General features: G+C 45.5%; 2 protein-coding genes across 3 annotated transcripts; both read left to right on the top strand.

The window, feature by feature from the left end:
• The first annotated feature begins 241 nt into the window (after positions 1-241).
• On the top strand, positions 242-1513 carry LOC149371632 (uncharacterized). The gene is made up of 2 exons (XM_089585210.1): positions 242-318; positions 1038-1513. The coding sequence occupies exons 1-2, from the start codon at positions 288-290 to the stop codon at positions 1511-1513; spliced, it is 507 nt and encodes a 168-aa protein (XP_089441336.1). The 5' UTR covers positions 242-287.
• Positions 1514-8620: 7107 nt separating this feature from the next.
• Positions 8621-24455, top strand: LOC149371631 (hexosaminidase D-like). Of its 2 annotated transcripts, XM_089565884.1 has the most exons (13): positions 8621-8751; positions 8867-8921; positions 9010-9207; positions 9462-9540; positions 9633-9718; positions 10550-10733; positions 11355-11429; positions 12695-12890; positions 16269-16357; positions 18700-18778; positions 20837-20947; positions 23203-23289; positions 23386-24454. In XM_089565884.1, the coding sequence occupies exons 1-13, from the start codon at positions 8723-8725 to the stop codon at positions 23558-23560; spliced, it is 1443 nt and encodes a 480-aa protein (XP_089422010.1). In that variant the 5' UTR covers positions 8621-8722; the 3' UTR covers positions 23561-24454. The 2 variants fall into 2 exon arrangements, with proteins under 2 accessions (XP_089422010.1, XP_089422011.1); XM_089565885.1 differs by lacking the exon at positions 11355-11429 and having other exon boundaries at positions 23386-24455.
• Positions 24456-24921: the final 466 nt, after the last annotated feature.

The raw sequence follows: 24921 nt of genomic DNA, 5'->3' as shown, positions 1-24921 counted from the left end.
AGCCGCCCGCCACTGCACTGCAGCGCTCGGTCCCGCCTGGACGAGCCGGGAAGCCTGAACTGAGGAGCGCCGATCGCGTGCCCCAAGATGTTTATACGCTGCGTAATTCGAGGAAGCGTGGAGTGGCGTTGCGTATCGGGGTCCTCGGGGAGGTTTTTGTTCGCGCCGCCGTGGTCATTGGGGACGCTTATATAAAAACGACCCGACGGGAGCGCCCGAAGGCGACTTTGGAATTAGTCAGCACGTAGTGAGCAACCCAGGCCTGAAGAGGACTGCGGGACACGCGCATGGCCCATCTGCTGTCGCCACCCGGCTGGGGTAAGGCTGGAGTTCACCCAGCGGCCAGTGCATCTGTGCTATTTTTCCTGCCTCTTGTCTGCTTGTAAGCAGAAGCGCATGTAGCGTATGTCCTCATGTTTCCGGCCAGTCACCTTTAGCTGACTGCCTCTCCAGTATGCGACCCAAAATGTCAATGTGTGGCGCGTATTCATTTAGTTGCAATCGCAATCCATCCACTTGAGTGTCCGGGAACAGAGGCCGCGGCTGGCCGTGCAGCAACCACAGAACAAAATCTGCGAGCACAAGTACAGTCGAAACTCGTTATAACGAAGCGGTTGTTAATGAATTAATAGATGTAACGAAGGAATGACCATTCGGTTTGGTTTGGTTTATGGAGTTTAACGTCCCAAAGCACCTCCTTGGAAGCTCGGTCAACACTGGGTTATAGCTACTGCTATAACGAAGCAATCACCGGGCCTCTTCAATTCCGATTTAACGACCTCGAACTGTACATTCATTTAAGCGCAAACGTGTGCAGACGATCTGTAAGTGGGAAACGGGCTAATACATCCTCTTTTACTGTGGAGTCCCGGTGCTGACGTTAAGATATCAGGCTAGCATTCCGAACCCGACACCTGAGTATCGAGTGCGTAATACCCTAGAAGGTGTCCATGGCATCCTTCTGTAGTCTTCTGATTCGCGCCGCATTCTTGGGAAGCAAAAGCCAGCTATAGCACGGCGCGCTCTCATTGGTGCAGCGCTGTCCTTGTGCCTGGTGGCGGCACTCGCGGCGCCCTCGCTGCAGTCGCAGATCATCATCATCCGGCGGACAGAGGAAGTGCCCGACGCATGGGTCAACAGCGTCCAGGGCCGCTCCCTGCCAGCCGGACCGTCTTCGTGGGCGCAGCCCGGCTGGAACCACCCCGGCTTCGTCGTTCGTCGAGTGCAGCCGTGGTACGCGGGCCCCGTGCCCGGCGGCGCCGGAGGTGGAGGCGGCTGGAGGCCTCTCTGGATCCCTCTGGACGGCAGACCCGTCTGGAGGCCGCACGGGCCAACGCCGTCCTCCACGCCAGCTCCACCCTCACCACCACCTCCTCCGCCGCCACCGCCAGCTCCGGAAGAACCCAAGCCCACGGCTGAGTCCAACCAGCAAGAGCCATCGGCCAAGCAGGCCGTGCCCACAGAAGGACCCAAGACCTCCTCTGAAGCTCCTGGGAATGTCAAAGAGCCGTAGTCACGAAGTGTTCCTCCTGCGGGATGACTTGGCGTTGTACAAATGCCGTAAAAACTACGCACCTGATGTCGTTCCGTTTAAAGTCTTGCACAAACTTAGCGCGCATTAAGCGGCTTCACGCTCCCCCTGCAAGCAGAATTTGAGCGCTCCGACGGCTATACGCCGCAGGACGTGTTAGCTCTCTAGTTTAGTTTTCTTTCTCCCAGCAATTAGTACTTGGGAGGGCACTCTTTCTGCTCGAATCTGAAAGTTATACAGTTGATCAGTGCTTAGGCTTCATAAGGCCTCTGGGAGCGTGTTTTGCTTGTTCGGGTTAAGGGTGTGGATGGCATTGTGTTCAATATGGTCGCATGATGCGTTTGGTCCCGCGAAGGTTGCCATGTGCCACGCCTGTAAAGCTTGCGGTGCACTGTGTGCGCAACTGTATGAGTAGAGCGTATACGAGTGCCGGTGTAATTCCTCTGATCATACGTCCAATCGCGCGTTTGCGCTTAACTATAACGCATCGCTAGCCCCAAGTTCGACAAGCACGGGGCTTGATCCGTGAGTTCGACGTAGCACCGCGTCAAAGGGCCATTCTTGCTAGTCGCTTGAAGGACGTTAATCAGGTATGCAGCCTTAAAGCTCAATATGGTCAACATGGGGGGTCTTTGTTTTCAAGGAAATTCCGTATAGATATTTTCTCTTTTTTTTTCGTGCGCTGTATGCCACAACGCATAAGGAGTTAAAACAACTGACGCTTTGGAAAGGGTTACAAGTAGCCATGAAATCCAGTTTGGTGCCAATAAAGGCACAAATTGCGAGTGCATACATTTTCGATCAGCCACAAGCGGGAGTGGGCCACAAGCGCCGCGCAGTCGAGCTCCTGCGAAGCTCATGCTAGGCTAAAAATAGATTATGAAGACGACTGTTGACACCAGAGCGTCAGAGAACTACGAGCACTGCAGGAACTCCGATTTACGCTCCTGCAAGTTTTTAATAGTGCGATAAGTGGTCTGCGTACTTCGCGCAATGGATACGAGTGCGAGCGATGCGTTGTTCATTGGGGAAATTCGCCCCTCCCTCTCGCCTCCCCTCCTTCTCGAACGCCGCCCTCTCCCTCCCTGCGGGCCTTGCCGATCCTTCCTGTCTGCTTCCTGTCGTGCGCGCAGGTCCCAGCCCTCGTCTCCGAAGTGAGTTTAAGATCACTGCCGCGCCTCTGGAGGACAAGACGTGTTTAATAACAGATGCGCTCGCCAAGCAGTGACGAGGGACTTCTTCTATTACGTATGGATACAGGCCTTGGCGCTCGATCGGGAACGAAAATGCGTATGAAGCGTGGCTTTGAGTGCTCAGTGCGTGAAACCCTCCATGTGCTCCCGCAGGCCTACCAGAGTTGCGCATTCGTTTCCACGCGTTGGTCGCGCTTCTATTTGCCAAACGCGATCACAAGGCTCCAAACAGTCCGTGCACCACAGTCACCCATGTCTTCTCACCACTTGCCACTCGATTGCTGACAGAAGCCTGTTGATACACTTATTGCTTTTGAGTAGAATTTCACTTTGGCTTTGCATCGCTGTAGTTGTTGCAGCGCATCAAGATGTTAACGGAGGTTATTGGAGAGAAAAGGAGCAACTCTGTGGTTGCCTTCCTTGTCTGTCAATCCGATTCTTGCTGCACTGTGAGGGCTACATCATTTTTGAGTCTCACGGCTTCCGTTTTTTTTTTTTTTATCCGAGTGCATGACTTCGGTAAAAAAAGATTTCCCCGACCAGCGCGCACAGTTCTATTCATGATGTATATTTCATCGTCAGAAAGACAGTTCCAGTAACTATAGCAGCACTGCCGGCGGTCGGCTAGACTGCACTCACATGGTGAGAATCGAAGCATTTATATTGGCTGCAGAGGTCTGCATATTTTATTTTCGATTAACAAACGAACAAACACCCCCAAAAAATTACACGTTATAATGTACCCCAAAGCCTAAACTTCTTATGTATTAACCATTTCTATGCAGTGTGTGCGCGATCGAATAGGCGAGTCAGTTGGATATTGTTAACAATCTCTCTCGTCTTTTATAGCTACTGAGAGTACTGCAAGAAGAACGGTTGCCTGCTACTATAGTCGAGTTCACTTCGTTTGCGAGACAGAGGGTTGGGATATCAAAAACAATGCGGATTGAACAAGAATCTAGCCGCAGCGTTTCGCCGAGCAATGACTCCTTCAGAAAAGAAGAGCGCTTTCGTGCACCGCACACTATGAAAGGAAGCACGGCGCAGTACTGGGCAGGCGTAATGATTCCTTCCCGAATAGAATCCATTTTTGCATTTCCCGCCCTTCGTCATTGGCTAAAGCGACGCCATGCTTCGTGTTCACTCTTCGTTATTGGCTGCAGCCTAGAGCGCGGCGTCGCTTCAGCCAATGGCGAGGGGCGGGAAATTCAAACATAAAATTGATTCGGAAAGGTATCGTTACAGTATTCACTCGCATAATAAACGCACTTTTTTTCCCCCATAAAAGTCTCATAAAATTTTGGGGATGTGCTCTTTACGCAACGCGCAAAATATTCAGAATACGTTGAAGCGGTAGAAATGGGGAAAAAGTATAGGCTGGTGGAATAAATACTCCCTCCGTAAACACTTCTTCAAAATAAAACACTATCAGCACGGTTTCTGTGCTAGAGAGCATAGTGAAAAACATTTATCTTAACCTCTTTCGTATAATTCGCGTAGTGGCCCGTAATACTGTATAAACAGAGCCCTAGAGTACACTCTAGCCCAAACCTCAGCGTTTAGCGCGAAGCCTCCCCACAAGTGTCCGCAACGGCAGATCGAACACGAAAGCCCTTTTTTTTTTTTATGCTCGGCATCCTCGTAGAACATTTTTGTTGTCTGTTCGTCCTGTAGAATGAGATATAGTTCGAAAGTAGGCACTTTTATTATTTATGTTTGTTAGGCACTAAAAAAATGGCGCCTGCTGGCATTCACTATTGTCAGCAAGAGACAGAGCGAAGAAGGGTGCGTTCATTACGCGAGGGCAAAAAAAAAGAATGCGATTCTTGTCAGTCAAAGTAGGGGGCGCGTTCGTTATGCGAGCATGGTCATTATGAAAGTAAACACGGTATATTATACCGACCATGCTTCCCAGGGGAGAGAATTCATATACACCGGAGCTCTATTTGCTCCGAGTCCCTTTCTATATTGTTCTCTTCATTTATATTTATCTTCTCTTGCTGTTTTATTTCGTTTTTTTCCCTATTTTTTATTTCTACCGGTGAGTGGGAATTTGACGCAAATATCAGGATTCCGATTTCCTGTTCTATTTGGTTTATGGTTTATGGAGGTTTAACGTCCCAAAGCGACTCAGGCTATGAGGGACACCGCGTCTTTTGGGTCAGCAGCCTAGCGCGATAACCACTGATCCAGCGCGTTGCTTGAATGAAGTTTTGGCAGTGGAGTGGGCTGATAAAGCCGTCGAGGGCTGCGTACTCTCGACCATTTAACGCGACCTCTTACCAAGCTCTTTCCGGCGAATAAAATGTTTTACAATCAAACTCTTGTATGCTGATGGCCTGCTGGCCACAACGGAAAAGATGGTGTTTCGTTTTGCGTGATAACTGCAAGATACCTCTGGTATAATTTATTTTATCATCGACGTTTGTAAAAAAGGAGCGAAAATTTCTCAAGGTTTGTTGTCAGGTGACCTTATTTCTGTTCTCATTTTGTTTACTTCGACTCTGTCACTTCAATGAGGAGAATAAATGTGCGGGTAGCAGGGAAATAAACAAAACAGTCGTCGTTTTTCTCTCTCTCTCTCTCTTTTTTGTATTGGTCATGCAAACTAAGGAACTGAAATATATATTACTTGAAGATATCAGTTCGCCAGCCTTCTTAAGGCAATCAACAGCCTATACGAATGACGGCAGAAATTTTAAAGCTTGTATCAGAGGTAAGGGGTGAAATACAAGCCTACAAGGATTTTACAAGCATACTTCATACATGCATAGTGTACAAAGTAACGCAGCGAGAAATAAACCGGAAATGGCGTAAACGTCCACCATCGGCGCATCTGGTACTAATTATTACGCATGAAAAAAGTTGAATTGCTTTCGAGGCTGCGGCGCTAGGAATTTCTGCACTCCGGAAGCATGAAACGCCCGTGGGCCTGTCTACGGGCGCTCCACAGCCGCCAAGCGCATACTTCGTGCGTCCGGAGAGACGAAATGAAAGTCTGTCACATCCTCCAACATTTATTCATTCGTACTGGACGCACTGTTTTCCAAGTACCACCAAACACATAACTGCTATAATTAAAAGTTTACAAGCATTTGGTCAACCCACGAATTAACATTTAAGTAGTTTTATGACGTCCACCGCAGCCGCCACCATAATCTCGAAGGAGCGTTTATTTTGCTAAATTGTCCATTTTTTCAATTACATGAAATTAAAAATTAGGGACCATAGCAGGAACAAGCTAGATCTGAGCGTGTCAGATGGAAATCAGATACGCACGAACATAAGAACATGAGCTATTTGTCGCGATAAAAACACAGAGGACATAATGGGCAAGTTGGTTTGCGTTCATATCAAATTGTTCCAGCGCGAAGAAGACAAGGCACAGAGAGAATGACAGCGCCCGTCCCGTATTTCTTTTTGTCTCCCGTCTTTGTCGTGGTGGACAATATATGACGAATATAGGACACGTTATATCAAGGTTCTTTGTTCTTTTTAGATTGCATCGCAGCCGCACTGATAATCTCCCGAGCGCATTGGCCTCTATCCCGGTCAGGGATGACGCAATTGCAGCGTCATGGTGGATTGTCACCTCTCCTGTGATGATCCCGAAGCCTCTCGTCCAGCCATGTGCCCTATTTCTAGGACAGAATTCATAACGCCATGGAGAGAGAAATCTTATTTGCGACCCGTTGTGCTCTGTCAAATTACCGCTCACGGTCGTTAATGGCGTAGTTCTTGCTGCCTTCTAGGAAAGAAATCTTTTTTCCCGATTAAACTGTTGCAGTTTCCTAAGAGATGTCCGGAGCTGAATTGGCTGCTCAATCTTTTTAGGCTCACTGGTCATGGAAACGAACGGGTACCGCTGCGCTTTTTCCTAGCGCCTTTCTTTTCTTTTTATCTGCTATCGAAAACGCCCCGAGTCGGAGAAACGAGGTTGAAATCAAAAGGACGCGTTATTTGTGTACAGACAGTTTTATTCTATATATATATATAAAAAAATGTCATTTTAAAGAAAGCGTGTGAACACTCAGACGTGTATGACCAAAAGCTCCTGCTTTGAAAATGCGGCGTTTGGCAGGTCTCGATCGTTCCCTGGCTGTTGCCATGGCACACCAAAGTCCATATCACCTGAAATTTAATAGATAGCACATTCTGAGCACCCTACATAGTCTGCGCAGTCGCACCTGCCGTCAGCTCACGAGAGCATACTTTGTCCAAGTCGTGCAAGAAAACGTTCACAAGATTGATAGTTTTTTCAGCTTCTTCGCTTTTTTTACCTTGCAATTCTGACGTTCTTGCAATTAAAACTTCTAACGTATCATCGCTGCTTCACCAGTTCAATAACGAGCATTGACAAATTAGTTACAGTGAAGAAATAAACGATACACCCTCGTGGCGACCAGCAGGTTGACTGCTAGAATGGTATTCTCTGAGAATGCATCTTTATTATTTATTAACATATTCGGTCCCCATCGGCGCCATGATTAGCCATCCATGTCAGGGAGACTGCGAGCGTTTTAATGGTAACCAGGGCCGTTCAAACCATTCAGGAAGAAAAACCAAGGAGGCTATATTATGCGCCCTTTCATTTGCTTTCGAAGCTCAAGGTCATTTGAAGGTGAAAACTAGGCACACGGCGATCGAAGCACGAGGTCCCGTAGTGAAGCTTTCGCTTCAATAACTTTATTGCCGTCGATCTAGTGGCCCCTTCGCTCTCTCATTCGGGCCCTAGGGGTCCTCCAAGGGAGAGGGAGCCCCGCATGTGGACGTCTTTCGCAAAGCGTCAGCGTCCCATGCCAGACGGATTGCTCGAGTTTGCTGCTGAGTAGGCCGGCTCCGGAGGAGAGCATCCCAGGTTTATTTCTCTGTGATTCCATCAATATGCCCGGGAGAATCGGGGCATTTCCAAATGAGATAATCCTGATTAGCTGTTATACCGCATTTAATGCAGAACTTTGGAGGTTCCCTTCCCTCCCCAGTCTGTAATCTTCTCCAGTTTCTACACTCCTTAGGTGTGATAGACCGATCTTGAGGCGGGAGGTCTAGTCTGTCATCCCTGTATTCAGCCTTGATTTCTGTGTGCGTGATGAGCCGGTCAATCGACTCGGGTAAGGATGATTCCACGGCCGCCCGGGTGTAGATATCTCGGGCGAGACTGTTAGCAGCCTCATTGCCTGGAATCCCCTCGTGAACCGGGACCCATATGATGGAGATCTCTCTATCCAATACCGATTGTCCATGTATCTTAACCGCTTATTTCGATGCGATCCCCTTATAAAGTTATTCTGCTATCTTGGTGTCGCAAAGTATGAATTTGGCTTTTGTGCTCCTGCAGGCTAACGTCAGGGCGGCCTCTTCCGCTATGAGCGAGTCTCTAGTGTTGAGGGATCCGTTGATCACCGTTTCGTACTCCCCATCTATTACTGCCGTTACCGCCGCCCCTCGTAAGCCGCAGTCCGCGTCGCAATACGCAATTGGACTAGAGTTGCGTACTGCGAAGCGGCCTGCGAGGGGTATATCTCGCTCCGTTTTTGCTCCTTTTTTGTGCTCCTTTTTTGTGCGTCGGGTGCATATACTTTGGAACTGGAGCGATCTTCAGTCTCTTTCGAATCTGAAGAGCCAGAATCAGATGGAGCGGTCATACGGGGCAGCTGTGCCAAGCTGAATCACGGTGCTCTGAAGTTTGAATCTGGCGCGCGATCTTTGATGTTCAAACAACAGCTAACATTTAAAAAAAAATAATTCTTCTGTACATATTACAATGTTTATTTTGACACTAACAATGAAAAAAGTTATTTTTAAGTCTGTATCAAGTGCTTGACGTGCAATTGTCACCAGCTGCGGAAACCATTAGCAGCCAAGACGCAACCAAGGCCAGTCAAGCCAATCTTCACATTGTGCTGTTTACAAACAGCAGGCCAGCAGGCAGCAGACTACGCTTGTTCATTTAGTGCTCTCGTTCTCTACGCTCCTATGAGCAAAGGGAAGAACGAAAATGGACGAACGTAAAGCATTTTTCCACAGGTATGAACTTCCGCTTTTCTGTCTTCTGAGACTCATTCGCATCTTTTTAAACAATTCTACAATCGGGTGAGCCTGTTATCTCTCGCACTTAACTCTCGTCGGCGGTGCTTTCCAGGTTCGTTCACCTCGATCTTAAAGGTGCTGCCTTTAAAGTCTCATACTATGAGCAGGTCAGTATTACGGTCAGTTGCTCAGTAGTGAATCTAAAGTCCCGCTGCAGGAAACTTGTTTACTCACGTACTGGTGCTTACTCCGCAGTTGCTACCGTTCATTGCCAGGATTGGAGCCACTGGGGTCGTAATCGAGTACGAGGACACATTCCCTTACGCTGGCGACCTCGCAGACCTGAAGCACCCAGAGGCATATTCTCAAGAATGCATCATGCAGATAGCGCAAATAGCCAAGCTTTCAAACCTTCTAGTCGTACCTCTAGTCCAGTCGTTCGGCCACTTAGAGGTATGTATACTCACAGTGCAGATGGATTAGGTCGCTTTAATATATATTTTTTTATTTCTACCCGTCTTTCTGGTTTGCAGTGGCAAACCTGTGTGCCTAATTAATCGACTCTTTGAAGAGTGAAATAATTACGAGTGTCCCTAAATTAAGCGGTTATGTGCAGCGTCTGCTCGTGGCGCTTTCAGAAATGCTTAGTGTTCATGCTATAACTTTGTAGTGAAAGTACTGCTCACTCCTTCACCATCGTTTTTCAGTTTGTTTTAAAGCGCTCGAAGTTCTTCGAGTTCAGAGAAGTTGCCCGGTACCCCAATGTGCTCTGCCCATCTCACCCAGGTAAGGAAGCCTGTGCTGACAAGCTTACTCCCTTGTGATGCTCACTGACGACCAGCCGCAAATATTGTACACTCATTCTCACCTCCTATCAGGGTCGCTGTCTTTAATCGAAGAAATGGTTTCGCAAGTAATGCAGCTTCATACAGATGCACAGTGGTTTCACTTGGGCGCTGACGAGGTACGTGAACACTTCCTGCTCTTTCATTAAAGGTGCGATATGTTCTCTATATTATTCCGCTTCCTATTTATAGATAGCAATACACATTTTTACGTGCAACACGCGCATGTTTTTTTTTTGTTTTTTTTGCAGCAATAGTTGCCCGAGAGGCATACAGTGTTGTCATCACAGTATTGGCTTCATAGTATGTCTTAAATGAAAACACGTGTGTTTTCTTGAAAATTGCCCAGCTATAGAACACGTATATGTAGAAGGAAACTACAAAACAATTATATCTTTCCAGTGCTTACCTATGGGAATAAAATTCATCGTGGGGGGTCCTTGGAGGCCATGATAAAGCCTGAAATAAAATTGGAGACAATGCAGGTAGCTATGGATAGGAAACTGACACGGGTAGAACTGAGAGACTGGAAGAGAGCAGAGTATGTGGTTTAGGGAACAAACGCAAATTCGTGATGTCCTTGCTGAAATCAAGAGGAAATGATCATAAGCAAGGCATGTAATGCAGAGAACAGGTAGCATATGGTCTCGTACGATGGCAGATTGGATTCTGAGAGGGGGCAAATTTAGCAGGCGGCAGCACAGAGTCAGGTGAGCGGAGAAAATTAGGGGAATATGGTGGATTGAGCTCGTGGAGGACAGGACCAAGGCGCGATTAGTGAGAGAGGCCTATGTCCTTTTAGTGGATGTAGCTGGACTGAGGATGATGATGAGCACAGCAGGTTGCAACAGACTGTGTTAGCCTGCTGTCTTGGTATGTTAGCCTGCTGTCTTGGTATGTTAGCCTGCTGTTTTGGTGGTGGCAATACGTGGCGACCGTACCCTGTTCAGGTGTGGCACCTGGGCCAGTGCAACCGCTGCCGTTCAGTCATGGTGGACAAGCAGTGGGGCAAGGACCACCTGTACGTGGACTACCTATCACGCATTGTGGGCACCCTGCACAAAAAGTACCCACTGCTCAAGTTCATTGTCTGGGATGACATGATGCGTGACATGGACCCGCAAGTAATCACTGGTTCGTGCACAGTTTCCCCTGAGCCGAACTGTGCCTCCTTGTTACTCTTTTCTTCCTTTTCATTTCATTTGTTTTACCATGAGGTGAAAAATTTTGACTGTCATTCACCCCCGAACTGTACTCCAAAATCAACACTAACCTAAAGCTGTGTGTGCACAGACTAACCCCATTACTGCTCATTGCTTGACTTCATTACATCTGCCAACTTTTTTTCGTTAATTTAACCATTCTTTTCTGTCATCCAGCATTACATAGCCTTTTTATGCCGTGAGGCAATAAACATCGCTAGAAAAAACTCGTCTGAGTGTGTTTTCTGCCACTTTTAAATTGCTCTTGTTTCAGACATCTTTTCATTATTTTTTAATTTTTTTTTTGTTGCTGTTTTCTTTACATTGTGCCCTGCTTATAACTAATACATGGACAATGAGCTGACAGTACAGTGGGCTAACTAAAATTACAAGGTCAGGATTCCAAACTCTGGTGCTTTATTCATTCCATTTCCTGTACTTCGTGATGGGCTTATAACTAATGCATGGACATTTTTCATGAGTCCTCTGACAATGAGTTGCACTGAAATTACCAGATCAGGATGCCAAACAGTGTTGTTTGTCCCATTATAAGGTGCAGGATTGCATCTCCGTGTGGAGCCAATGGTTTGGCATTACTTCCCCCAGTCCGAGTTTCGTCTAAAGCAGAGTAAGTTGTGCCATTAATGAAATCTTGGACAGTACGTAACTGTGTTACATGTGCAATTAAACTGTTTTCATATGTGTATGTGCAGTCATATGTGGATTGTGTAGTCAGACACACTGAACAAGGCTAACGTGTGACCCTTACTAGGTTGATGCTTTTCTTCTTGCCAGCCATCTTAATGTGAAGTAATTTGACTTTTTTAATGATTAGAATCTGGGTGTAGTGGGCCTTTGTCTTTTTCTTCTTAAGCGGGAGGTACACTTGGAAACAACTTGGCAGATAATTTGGCCACCTGGTGCTTTGCTTTGCTTAGGTAGCTGGCGCCATCTACGGAAGTTTCTTGTGACAAGACATGCCGTAATCAAGCAAACTGCTTTTGCTTTGACTCTCAGTAGCATTGAAAGTTGACAGTGATGTCAGAGATACGCCTTCAATAGATAGTGTTGCCAATATACCGTGTTTTAAGAGAAAATTAATAACTGCACCTGGGGATTGTATTCCATCCCATAGGAAGAGAGCACATGTTTGCCATTAAGAAGAAAAGTTGTCGCTGTTAAATGTTTTTCTGCACTTAATTGTTATTTGTTGCAGCTTTTCATGAGGCCATTGTCTGTGACAGACTACATGCGTCACTGACAATATACATCATGATATAGTACCAAACGCTACTATTACAAAAATTAGTTGTAGAAGTTTTCAATCTTAGTTGAACAGATTACAGGCCATTCCTGTGTGTAGTCGTAGATCTAGATTATTTCTTAAATTAAGAAAAAAATTGCTTGTGGGACTTGCACCCTCTCTTACGTGGTATTATGATTGTGCTAGGAGGCTGTTCAAGGATTGTGGACAGCTATACTCCTGGTGCTCTTTTCATTGATTTCACGCCAGATAAAGTGTTGCTGCTTGTTCAGTATGGCTGGAAAATTAAGTGCGTAATTCAGATGAATATCTGCTAGTCTGTGTAAAAGCTGTACACAGCGTTTTGTATGCTGAACCATGTTTATCTTAACTTTTGTATCAGGCTTATAAAGGCATCAGAGGAATCCTAGTTCTGAAGGAAAGCTACTCAGATAAAAGAAGACTAGTTTGCGCTTCTCACTCATACTTGGCAAGTAATTGCCTCATTCTGCTACTAGTGGAAGGGAAAAAAAAAAATGATGGCATATCCAGGCAGGCCTAGAAAACAAAAATAGAATAGCAGGTGTGCACATTCTTGGGCCACTGAAAGATGCCGTGCTCTTGCCAATGTAGGCTCTGTCCAATTCCAGGCATGTGGGACAAGTACCTGTCGATATTCCCAAGTGTGTGGATTGCGAGTGCCTTCAAGGGAGCCACCAAGATCAACCAGGTGCTGACGCCCACGTCTTTCCACATCAGCAACCATGAGGCCTGGAACAAGGTTCTCATAGACAACATTCAGCACGCGAGCTCCTTCAGAGGCATTGCACTCACTGGCTGGCAGCGGTGAGGCCTTGTCTCTCAGAGCTCCCAACAATGCGCATACTACTTGCAAAACTTTATTTGGCATATTTCTCTAGTGGCAGTGCTTTTGTATTTTTGGGAATTAGCTAGAAAAATGTGTCCCCCCCCCCCCCCCCCCCCCACTTCCCCAGTGGTTAAAGAAAGAGCCGGGAATGTTGTATAGCTCTACTGTCGACCTGAGTGACTGCTAGGTCATCTGTCTCTCTATAACTGGCACCACAACCTGTAAACCTCTGGGGTACCACGATGCTTTCACCTTCGCTTTCAGGATAGAAACAGCCTTTGAAGCAGCCTGCACTGTCCTTTTCCCCCCACGGTGGCATGCTGGGTCCCAGTCACCAGTCACATAATGCATGCATTGTGTGGTGTGGTTTTTATGTGGTGGAGGGGCAACTGAAATAATGTGGCTGAGCTGGAAAGAGGCAGCCGTAATTTTGTTTGCTTGCAGTAGTAATGTTCCCTCTCCATTTAGTGTATGTTACGTGTGGTGCAATTGCTGCGACTGTATGGCAATCAACAAGTTGTGGTGGACACTTGCATTCCCGAGTGCACTGACTGGCTGCACTGGAAAGGAACTGTGGCTAGCTTGGTTTGTTTTCCTTCATATTCATAACTTAAAGTATCCAAGTTAGATAATTGCGTAGGAGTATGCTGCATTCATGGTTTGAATGTAACAGCTGTTTAGAATACCCCAAGTTTAGAGAGTACATCAGCAGCATGGAGGAGAAGCTGTTAAATACCAACTACTTTTCCGCAGTTAACATCTGCTTTGTCAACATTCTCTGGCACTCCTCTATCTAGTTATACCTCCTAGTGTGCAGAGCTTCATGTAGTAATGGCAAATCTCCCAAACAGTCTATTGCCACACTGTACTGGTGTGGACAGCTGAGGACACGTGTGAAATCATATGTTCTCATTTCTGCCTTTAGTGAGTGGCTTGTTCAACAACAAAATCATGCTTGTAATTTTGCCTCGTTTTCAGTGGTGTTAACTGGACTTAGCTTGAACGCATGATGAGATGACATTTCGCTGATTTCCTTGGAGAAGCAAAATATAAACTACTTTTGCATAAATGTTACTCCAGTTCATTGTTCAACATTCTCGGGTACCACTTTGCCTAGTTAGAGTACCAAAGGTGCAGAACTCCATGCAGTAATGGAAAATATCTGTAACCAATGATCCGCCCTGCTGCTGCACTGCACTCAGTGCAGTTGAACGAGAGAATGGCACCCAGCCCATGCCCAGCAAGAGTGGTGCCTCTACCCTGAAAGTGGCGCTTGCCCATCGGGGCACCCTGTAACCCCCGCCCCAAATTCTTATCCGCCGCGGTGGCTCATTGGTTACGGCGCTCCGCTGCTCACTCGAAACACGCGAGTTCGATCCCAGCCGTGGCGGCCGAATTTCGATGGAGGCGAAATTCTAGAGGCCCGTGTAGTGTGTGATGTCAGCTCACGTTAAAGAACCCCAGGTGGTTGAAATTTCTGGAGCCCTTCATTACGGTGTCCCTCATAGCCTGGGTTGCTTTGGGACGTTAAACCCCAATAAACCAAACCAAATTCTTATGCTGTGAACATTCTTTTTTTTTTGCCTCTCTGAGTTTTTACGCCTCATGTGATAAGCGTTGCCCACTATGCCCGAAGCACTCATCACAGGCGTTTAAAATGATAGCGTTAGAGTGCCGTTCAGTGGTGAAACCACTGTAGTTCAGTTCCTCAGCACGTTTTAAAAGCTACTGGGGGTTCTCTGAGGCTGAGATGATGCTTCCTACCAACTCGTTGTCTGAGGGTTGCTTGTCTTCCAATTTCGGCCTCAAAATATCTGTGAACTAGTGCCCTCTGTTTTGTGCTCAGGGAAAAAATTTGTGTGCCCGTAAGTGGGAGCTTTGGTTGTACTGAAGGTGCAGGTTCCTCCCACTCCTCTGTTACACTCGCATTGTTTTCATGAACTGCAGGCACCACTCGGTATTTCAGTTGAGAACAAACATTTTTCCACATAAATAGTATATCCAGGCATAAAAAAAATTTACGGGCGATCAACGAGATTCATCATTACACATTGACATTAGTTTTCTACAGTATGCTACATGATTCTGTTGTCGTCTATGCAAAAAAAGACCACTAAGCAGGCACTGCATTGCTACAATAACGTGGCCGTCACGCTCTTCGTCTCCTCTCTCTCAGGCCGCTCCATTCCCACCCCTTCCACCGCGTCTTCTCTCCACACTCCTGCCAGATGACGTCAGCGCTAACACCAGGCAGTTTTTTTCCAAGATGAGGCCCCCAAAGCTGATTAAATGCCAATTGTGTAGTTTTACCATGCAAGACACCAGCAGTAATTTATTTATCCACAAAATTTAATACAAAGTGCCACAATGGTTGAAAATTGCAACATGGAAATGCCAGTTTATGTCAAATAAACATGGAGGGATCATGGAATTCCTTTCTGTTGAAAAGATGTATGTGACACTAGAAACTCAGGAAAATATTGATACTAGGTATTACTGCTGGTGGCAAAATCAATCTGCATGAAAATGCAAGAGAATGTGCCACAAAGCTCACTATTTTCGAAAATATCATTTACTGCTTTTACTAGTTGCCATATACAACCTTTCTGCTTGTGACGTGAAGGCTGCTAAATTCACCTGAAATGATGAAATCAGTGCTGAGTCTAGCACTCTGTGAGGAAATGCTGCAAGTTTGCTTTGTGCAGAGTTGTGTACATGACGCCTTTGAAGGGACACCAAGAACGAATTGAAGTTGGCTTGTGAAGATAAACTACTGCTCCCCGATATCAAAGACACCACTCTAACTGAAAACGGAGCTTTCACAAGATAGCAAATGGCAAAAAATTAACACACAGGTATTGCCACCACAGCCGTTTCCGCTAGCAAACTACATTTCTTCTACACAGTTCTTTTTCACATGGATTGCCAAGGTTCAGTTACACCACCATTCTCTTCAAACAAGTGATCACAGAGTCCTTTTCGATCTTTTCATCTTGAGTTTGAATCGAGCAGCGGGAAAATTATTGAACCCAATTTTTTTAGACAAATTTATTTTTTCTGCCAACATAGCCACTGCTAACATAGCCAGGAAGAGCTGCAGGATTGATTTTTACCAACAACAAAAATTAAACAGAGTTGTCCTTAATGCTCCCCCCCCCCCCCTTTAAACGCACAGCCAATGATTCTGCTGTACATGGCAGTGACCGCAGACCACAGTGAAAAACCTGCAGGTGGCCTGCAGGTTCAGCAAAAACACTGAACTATTGAGTGGAACTTTATTTGATTGTTGGTTTACTGTGCGTGTGTGCAATCTGACTGAGGCACAGTTTCATGGTTCGCTCTCTCTCTCTCTCTAGGTTTGATCATTTCACTGTCCTGTGTGAGCTACTGCCAGTGGCCCTACCGTGCTTGGCCCTCTGCCTCCAGACTATTATGGCGAAAACAGGCAAGTGTTGACTTATTATCGCCATTGCCAGCCTAACTACATACACTGCACGACAGAGGCCTCTTCCATTAACCTGCTGTTAACTTTGTCCTGTACCAGCTACAGCCACCCTATCCCTGCAATCTTCTAAACCTCATCTACCCACCTGACTGAACCTGACCAAACTCCAGGACAACATTAGCCGACCTAGTGCAGTCCTTGCATTTACAGCCCTTTCTTGCATAGCAGTACACGTCTCTGAATGTTTTTTTTTTAAACTCGAAGTTTATAGGTAGTTCTTGACTATGTATCATTTTGGGAATCGTTGCTTCAGCTCTTGAAAAATTCAGAGTAAATTTAAAGAAATAGTTATTTAAAAAATTGATGATTTGTCTTCAATAACACACCTGCATGCTGTGCGATGTCAGTGCGCGATGAAGAATTCCAAGAGGTCAGAATTATTCCGTAGCCATTGCCAAAGTGTCTGCCATAGCCCTCATGGAGTTTTGGGTCATTAAACTGTCTCCACTAACTAGCAACACTATTTGGTGATATGCTGTACTCTGCACTTCAGTTGAAGGGGACATTGAAGACAGATTGAAGTTGGGCTGCACTGAGAGGCTGTTGTATTCTAATAACAGAGGAGCCTATTTTTATTGAAAAGGGTACGTCGCAGCCGCGGCGAGTTCAGACCAAAGAGGCAGAGGCAGAGCTCTTTATAAAATACGTATTAGTCTAACACACGGAAACGGGCGCTATGCTGGTGAATGCTGAGTCGCAGAAGACAAGGCGGAAGGCTTATTGAAGTCTTCAGTTGTCCCACTGCTCTTGGCTAGGGGCGGCCACCAGCGGCAGGTGAAGGGACATCTTTGGCGGTCTGTGGCGAGAGAGATGTCTTTCTGCACAGTCGGCGTACTTAGCTCTTCGCCGATCACTGCTCGGGATGGAAATTGTTTGCTCTCCCCAGGTGCAGTGTATGAGTATGAGTTTATTTCAAACAAGCATGTTTGCATACATGTTTGAGGTGTATGGGAGTAAAAGCCGCTCAAGATTGACAAAAGCTCCCATTACCTCCCATTAGTGTCCTCCTCCTTTCCCCTTATGTTTGTGGCCAGTGCACCACTGTTGAAGTGGCATAGATAAATGGAAGGAGAAGTGGATGTGCCCTCCTCCGTGCCTGGATGTCTCGAGCATGTCACCTTGTGGGGCTCAAGCTCGCCGCTGGCTGGTGCAAAAAACAGCCCACAAATTTCAAATAAAGCTGCAGGGTTTGAATGTTCTAAAACATGAGTTGGTAGGGATTTTAGGGATTCCGTCTTGCCATTGTCGATCCCCTTTTCGAAATCAGACGCAGCGGGCAGTCTTTGTGCACTTGCGTGGAATTCCGGCCAGTTTGCCAATTCACGTTTAAAATCCTTGAACCCAGATCTGCAGCTCCGGCTTCCATCAGGCCTACCAAGACGAGAAGAAACTTTGCTGTGTCGCCTGTGGCTTGGTGTAGCTTTCACCAACCATTGCTCTTTCTTGATCGGCATGGCTGATAGCCCTGCCTGGGCCACCTGCGGGTATGACGGGACTATAACCCACATTCTTTGTGACTGCCCTGCCTACAGCATCGAAAGGCAGTGTCTCAGCCGCGCGCTGGGGCGTCTATATCCACGCCCGCTGACGGAAACGAAGATTCTCAGCCACTGGTTGTGGCAAGCGTCAGCGGTGAAGGCCTGCAAGGCACTGCTCCGCTTCTTGCGAACTTCTGGCCTGCACGATAGGCTGTGACTTAAGGAACACGAACTTTCATGTGACTCCAATTTGCTGTTACTCTCCTTTCTCTTTCATTTTTTTATCCCCTCACCCCCTTAGTGCACACATCCAGCATAGTGCACACATCCAGCACAGCTCTTGCCAAGTTTAGTGGCATTGTGTGACGTAGTTTAAATGCTGCTAATTTTTTAGTATTCATTTGAAGCCCGTCTTTACCTGTTTTTTTTTGTGTTCTTCAAGCTTCGTTTCTTACCTTTGTTTCTTTTTCACTCCACTTTTGTCTTCTTCAAATAATCAAAGAGCTCGTTTTCATAGTTGGCACACAAAAAAAAAAAAAAATGTGTATGAGGGCGTGCAGGAACATCTGCATGCTCCATCTGTTTGTACTACTACAAGGCAACTGGGTCGCAAGGCAGCATTACAATAAATTTGTTGCTGGGCACGCACGTCCCACAAACTTTTTCTTCCGACTATTTAAAGATAGGCATGCGTAGCGAAAATGATGGCCTCTCTTTGCATACGCAAATAAAGGCCTGTGTGTGCCATACTGTCGCAGGCCTTGTCCAGACTTTCAAGGCTTGTGCCACCTTTTTTTCTCTCAGGTCTGACATCTGAAGCCCATGCGGAGGTGTCCCAGTCCATAGGCTATTTTGGCAACATTGAAATGGAAGTCTTCCCAAGGTGCTGTGACTTCTCTTGTGTGCTGGCTGGCTTCAAGCCTTAGCATTTAGCATATTCCATATTGTAGTAGTTAGTAGTTTATCATGCGAGCAGAACATTGTGCCTTCGGTGTAAATTATTAGTACTCTGGAAAGCCTGGTTCAAACTGGCACTCTCCAAACGTCGGCATTTTCATGCCATCGTACAAACATCATCCCATTGTACTACCTGAACATGAACATACCTGGATCATGTACGCAGTATAGGAATACAATGTCATGCTACATAATATATCACATTTCTTATTTGTGTTGTTATTTTACTATAATGATATAAAGTAGTGTGCATCATGCTGCAATGATACTATGTTATTGTGCAGTGTCATACTATACTTGATTTTTCCCAAGTTCTTATGTGCTGTTGCAAAGCTCGGAGCATCGTTATACAATTAAAATTGCTGAATTTTGCCATGTCTTTTTTTCATGCATTTATTGGCCTATATTTTATAACTTGAAGGCAGGGGTGTGGGAATATACAAAAATTTTCTAATACAGATATGAAGAAAAATTACATCAAATATTGAATCCATTATCGAATATCTGTTCAGCACAAAAAAAAAATTCAGGAAAAGATAATGGGCAAGTGTTGTTGTCCTTATTTTCTTTCAATTTAGTGTACGGTCTTAATAACCGAAATAAACAGACCTAGACTGACTCATCATCATAGCAGAACAAAACATGACATGCACAGAAATGTATGCTGTTTGATTAGACAGCACAATAGCACGCAACCTGTAGTGTGGTCATGCAAGTTGTTTAACAAAATATTCATGAATGTCTGACAACGTGAAACATGATGGGTAGTGAAGCCTCCTTAATTCGGACTTCAAGTGACCAGAAGAGATCCCTCATTACCCAAAGGTCGAGCTATTATATGCCGCACCCCTGAATAAAAGAAATGCCAAAAATTTGAAAATGCGGGGAAGCATTGTGAGGAGGCTCCATCACACATACAGCGGACAGCGAGCGCGCAGTTTCGGGGTGCTGGAAGAAAAATGCAGGCATAAGCAAGTGGGACAAAAATCGCCATCGGAACAAGACTGCTTCTAAAGAGAGAAAGGAACAACCAACGATACACCAATCGTTATTTTAATGTCTGGTGGCGAAGCTCGAGAGCCGAAACTACGCGGCCAGGTTAATTTTTGCCCTAGCAACCCTATCGTCGTCACGTGAGCCTGCCATTAAGCACATCAGAGGTGCACGGGTTACAATGGCCATGCAGTAGGCATGGCTTTACTCATTGCTGACTCTCTCCCCCCTCCCCCCCCCCCCCTCTTTATTCGGAATAATCAAAATGATGTGGCCTAGCTCACGGTAGAAGAGTTGTGGTAAGAAGATAAGTGCCCATTGGGGTGGACGTTAAGTATACAGTGCATTATGAAAGGATCAGACAAAACATAATAAAATGCACGCTTTCATGTAGTGATTGCTTGAAGTGGGTGGGTGGCCATCTTGTTCTCATCAAGTGCGACATATGGGAAAGCGCACTTGCGGAATTTCGCACGAAGCCCTAGTCTATCAACACTCGAATGGGACCAGTCCGCACGATAAATGACAGAGGAGAAACTGAAGGGAATGCATTTGTAGCGTTTTCCGGGCACAGTCTTGCTTTTCGGATAATTTGTTCAAATATTGTGGTCTTGCCACAGTCGGATTTATAAAAGTCGGCACGATATCTGATCACTGCCGAATATTCGGAAATTCTCGAGTATTAATTTCTCAAATTGACTATGAACCGAATAACAAGCACATTTGATTTGTGTTCAGATATTAGCACACCTCTACATCAAGAGCATTTCAATTTGTTTTGCCTATTTCCCCTGTTCTCTCCGAGCATTGGTACTAGCACTGATAGCGTAAGTACTAAACAGGCTTTTCTGTCATACTGTTGCAAGTTAAACGCGATTATCATTCCATTGATCAAGCATCTTACATCTGTAACAGCTTGTGTTCTTCGTGTAACATTAAAGTAGCTTTGTTATGGCGATGGCTACAGGTCAGTGCATTGATTAATTTCCAGACCGCAGTCCGTGCCTCCAGTTCCAAACTTCCCAGGGGGCAAGTTGTACGTGTCTGTCTTGCACTTGACCAATGTGATAGCCGAACTGGAGCAGGTGCTGTTGAATCCAAGGTAAGTCGTCTTGGTTTGTGCATGCAATTAGCATACTGTTCATTTGGTACCGACGTCACCACATCACTTTTACCCTTTTCACACTTGTCAGTTGATGCTACTGGTGGTGACTGTACATAACTGCTATGCAGGCGGGGACAAAAGTTTCTGGACCATGGTGCTTGGTGGCTGGAGCAAGCGTGATTGCACATTGTCGCGTGCTCTCGCAGCAGGGCCTTGGTCTCGCAGCCTGGTCTTGAAAAGAAAATTTTATTAATCTAGATATAGTAATGAAATTTTCAGGCCACATGTATTTTTGTGTGCTGATTTTAGATATGTCATTTAATTTCGTGTAAAAAAATTCCTTGAGCACTTGTGCAATTTTTATGAAAGTATTTTGGGAAAAGTGTTGCAAAAAATTTGCTGCAGGAAACTCGCTGAAATGCATGCTATTGGGTTCTCTTGACATCAAGGAATGCAATAAGGTTAAAATTATCATCGTGGCTATCATAGAACTCGAGTTATAGGGTACTGAAGCTGCCACTTCAGAAACAGGAATACACACTTTTCCTCTCATTTCTGAAGCGACAACTTCAAAACTCTATAACTCAAGTTCTATGATAGCCAGGATGATAATTTTACCCTCATTGCATTCCTTGGTGTCAAGAGAACCCAATGGCATGCATTTCAGCAAGTTTCCTGCAGCAAATTTTCTGCAAAACTTTTCTCAAAATACTTGCATAAAAATTGCACAAGTGCTCAAGGAATTGTTTTACATGAAATTAAATGACATATCTAGGATCAGCGCACAAAAATACATGTGGCCTGAAAATTTCATAACTGTGACTTCATTAATAAAAATTTTTAAAAAATCCTTAAAAATCCATACCCACAAGCATGGCGATTCTCTCGCTTCAAACCGCTGTAATTTTGTTATCAGCAGCATGCTGCTGGGGCATCTATGCCGGCAGGCGCAGTTCACTCTATTCCGTGTGCATTTGCCATGTTTATGATAACACTTGTCACTCACCCTTGCCGCTTTTCACTTCTGGAATTTCTGAAGGGTCATAAAGGATTAGAGCAGCAATAAATAAGAGATTACAAGCAACGTATTTGCAGATAGAGAATTGCACACTGCCACTTTGTTATACTTTCATAAGATCAAACAAGACGATCCGAATGCGTACGAACGTTAAAGGGCTCACCAGCTCCAAGGCAGCTGCAGAGCCTGTAAAGCAAAGGCCACGGGAATTGCATGGATGAAGATTGTGCATCAGGAAAGAGGAAAGAAAAAGGGAAGAAATGTTGAGACCAAAATTTCTACAATTACTTACCATATTTTGGGGTATAAGTATGCAAGATGCACTTGCTCAGTTGGTAAGTGCGTAGTAAGGCTGTTGGTGGTGATGAGAGTCATCAGATGCTCCACAAAGAAGCGCAGAGGAGTTAAGCTTGTAAAGGTACATTACTTTTATGCTAGCTCACAGTGCTTAGTAAAACAGTGACTGTATTTTTGCTGGCAAAGACAGCAGATGTTGGTCCACTTTTAAAGGTGCACTGAAGAGGATTCTGAACTTGTCTTTTTGCCGCGGGAACTCGATCCACACGTTCCTAGCATTCTTAGAAACAGTGACTTATTGCCCTGTGTGGCCGATTTCCCCAATTAAAACGAATTAACGTCCGGCTCCCGCCTTTTTTTTTTTTAATTCTGCCTTGTACGGTGGGCGGAGTCGACCAACGTGTGGAGCGCCTTTCACCCAGTCCCGTGGAGGCTTTGCTTTCGCTTTATTTTGTTTTTTAGGTTTCCATGAATAAATAGCTTCATTCGCAGATAATATAGCCGCAAAATAAGTCCGAAGAAATAAAAATACGTACGGACTATTTGCTACTACGGACTACTACGTATTACTCCGCCGATGGCAGAGCGGCAAGCCGCCACGGGACTGGGTGAAAGGCGCTCCACGCGTTGGTCGACTCCGCCCACCGTACGAGGCAGAATTAAAAAAAAAAGGCGGGAGCCGGACGTTAATTCGATTTAATTGGGGAAATCGGCCACACAGGGCAGTGAATCGCAGTTTCTAAGAAAGCTCGGAACGTGTAGATCGAGTTCCCGCGGCAAAAAGACAAGTTCAGATTCCTCTTCAGTGCTTCTTTAATGCACGTTAAGTCATGTTCTCGAGAACCGAAACATATCACTGTCACATTGATTACCATCTACCTAGTTTGTTCTTGTACTTGAGCAATTCATCGGTAATATCTTTCTTCACCCCGTACAGTGTTCAGGGTGGATTCCACGAGTTCTTGGTGGCTCACAACAGGACGAACCCACTTCACGTTGACCAGTTTGTCAACACGAGTCGAAAGTACGTATTTCACCCTATTCTAGCGAAGTGCGATTGGATAGGGTAGTTTGGGTCCCAGTGGAAACCTGCTAGGTTTTTCTCCCTGCAAACGCTCAGGCTTCTAGGGAACATCGAGTCCCTCTACCGAGACATCACAAAGGAGTTGTCCGACATCTACTACCAGAGCACGGTCGAGGAGTGGCTCTCCACGTACGTCAGCCCATGCCGAGAGAAGCTGAAGAAGCTTGTCAGCGATGCAGACTTGCAAATAGCTGTCAATGTGCCCATGTAGCCGCGATGAGAGGTGCTAGGTTGTTGTAGATGCTGCAGGACTTGGGAACCCGGGTGTGTGTGCTCACATGCAATGACAGCGCACTGTATTTAGCGTTGCCGTGTTGAGGGAGGAAAAAGAAAAAGCGTGAATGCTGCTTTTTACATTTTGTTGGAAATTGTTCAAATGCAACTCTGATAAAACCGCAGCTGCTAGAAGCAGTAGGGTCAGCTCTGTGATGGCAAGATGGCTGAAATGCTCATTTGATGGTTTTATTTCATTGTTTTATTTAATGAGAAAACTGTGTTGAGCAATCCCCTCAACCCCCGCCCAGTCCTTTTCCCTCTCTGCGGTTGTTCTGTGAGACTCGCCTGCAGGCGCTGTCATGGCACGTGCTTGAATGAATTGCGAGGGGAGAGATTTTAAGTTTCGTGCTTTTAACATGAAAGCACAGCAGTGCTTTAGAAAATGCCTGTAAGAGAAGTGCTAATGGCTTCGTCAATCATAGGAATGATGCAAGGAATCGCATTTGAGTGTCATTTTGTGAGTAACGATATTGTGCTGTTCTCACTGTGAAGATTGCGTGACTAGGCTTCCACATAGTGGACGGCTAGACGAGGATAGTTCTCAGTCTTGTTTGCTGAGCCAAAGTTTTACAACGATTGTAACCAAAGCAGTGGTTCAGTACAGAAATGTTTTGTACCCTGTGCTGCCTACCCATACACTAGGGGGAGGGGGGGGGGGGCAATTTAAATTCAATTTTCCTGGAAATAAATGCATCTTTTCCTGCTGAACAAATGTCAGCACAGCCACAAAGAGCAAAAAAAAAAAACGTTTTCTTGCTGAGAATGAAAATTGAACAGAGTTATCCTAAATGGTCCTATGAATGCTGGTCCTACCCAGCAAACCAAAAACCTCTCAGAGACGTCTAGCTAGACGTCTCTCAGACGTCTCTGAGAGGTTTTTGGTTTGCTGGGTACATGTTTCTGGTCCTCTGCAAACACTTCTCAAGTGATCCTCACAAACCCAGAGTCTTGTTCATGAGAGTGACTGTCCTTTGCATCAGTTCTTTTCAGAAATTACTAAACTGTCGATATTTAATTCTCTCGACTTCTTTGACTTTTTATCTGACTGACTGAGTGATTTAATTTGAAGCTGATGTGTCATGAGGCTGTCCTGAACTGCAATTTACTACTTGAAAAAATGTCAAACAGCACCTTTCTGTGTATGGCAACTCATAACTTAAAGAGCAGCAGTGTGAAAAGGTTGTGAGGTAACACGATTGTTTTTTAATTTTTTTCTGCATGTTTATATGCGGCTGTCACAAGTGAATTTTTTGCTTTGCCCATTTAGTCTTGTTTACATCCATGCACTGTGATTTT

This window comes from Amblyomma mixtum, chromosome 1 (assembly GCF_055824585.1).
Source record: "Amblyomma mixtum isolate Tamu chromosome 1, ASM5582458v1, whole genome shotgun sequence".
Lineage (NCBI taxonomy): Eukaryota > Metazoa > Arthropoda > Arachnida > Ixodida > Ixodidae > Amblyomma > Amblyomma mixtum.
This window is presented reverse-complemented; position numbering and strand designations above follow the sequence as displayed.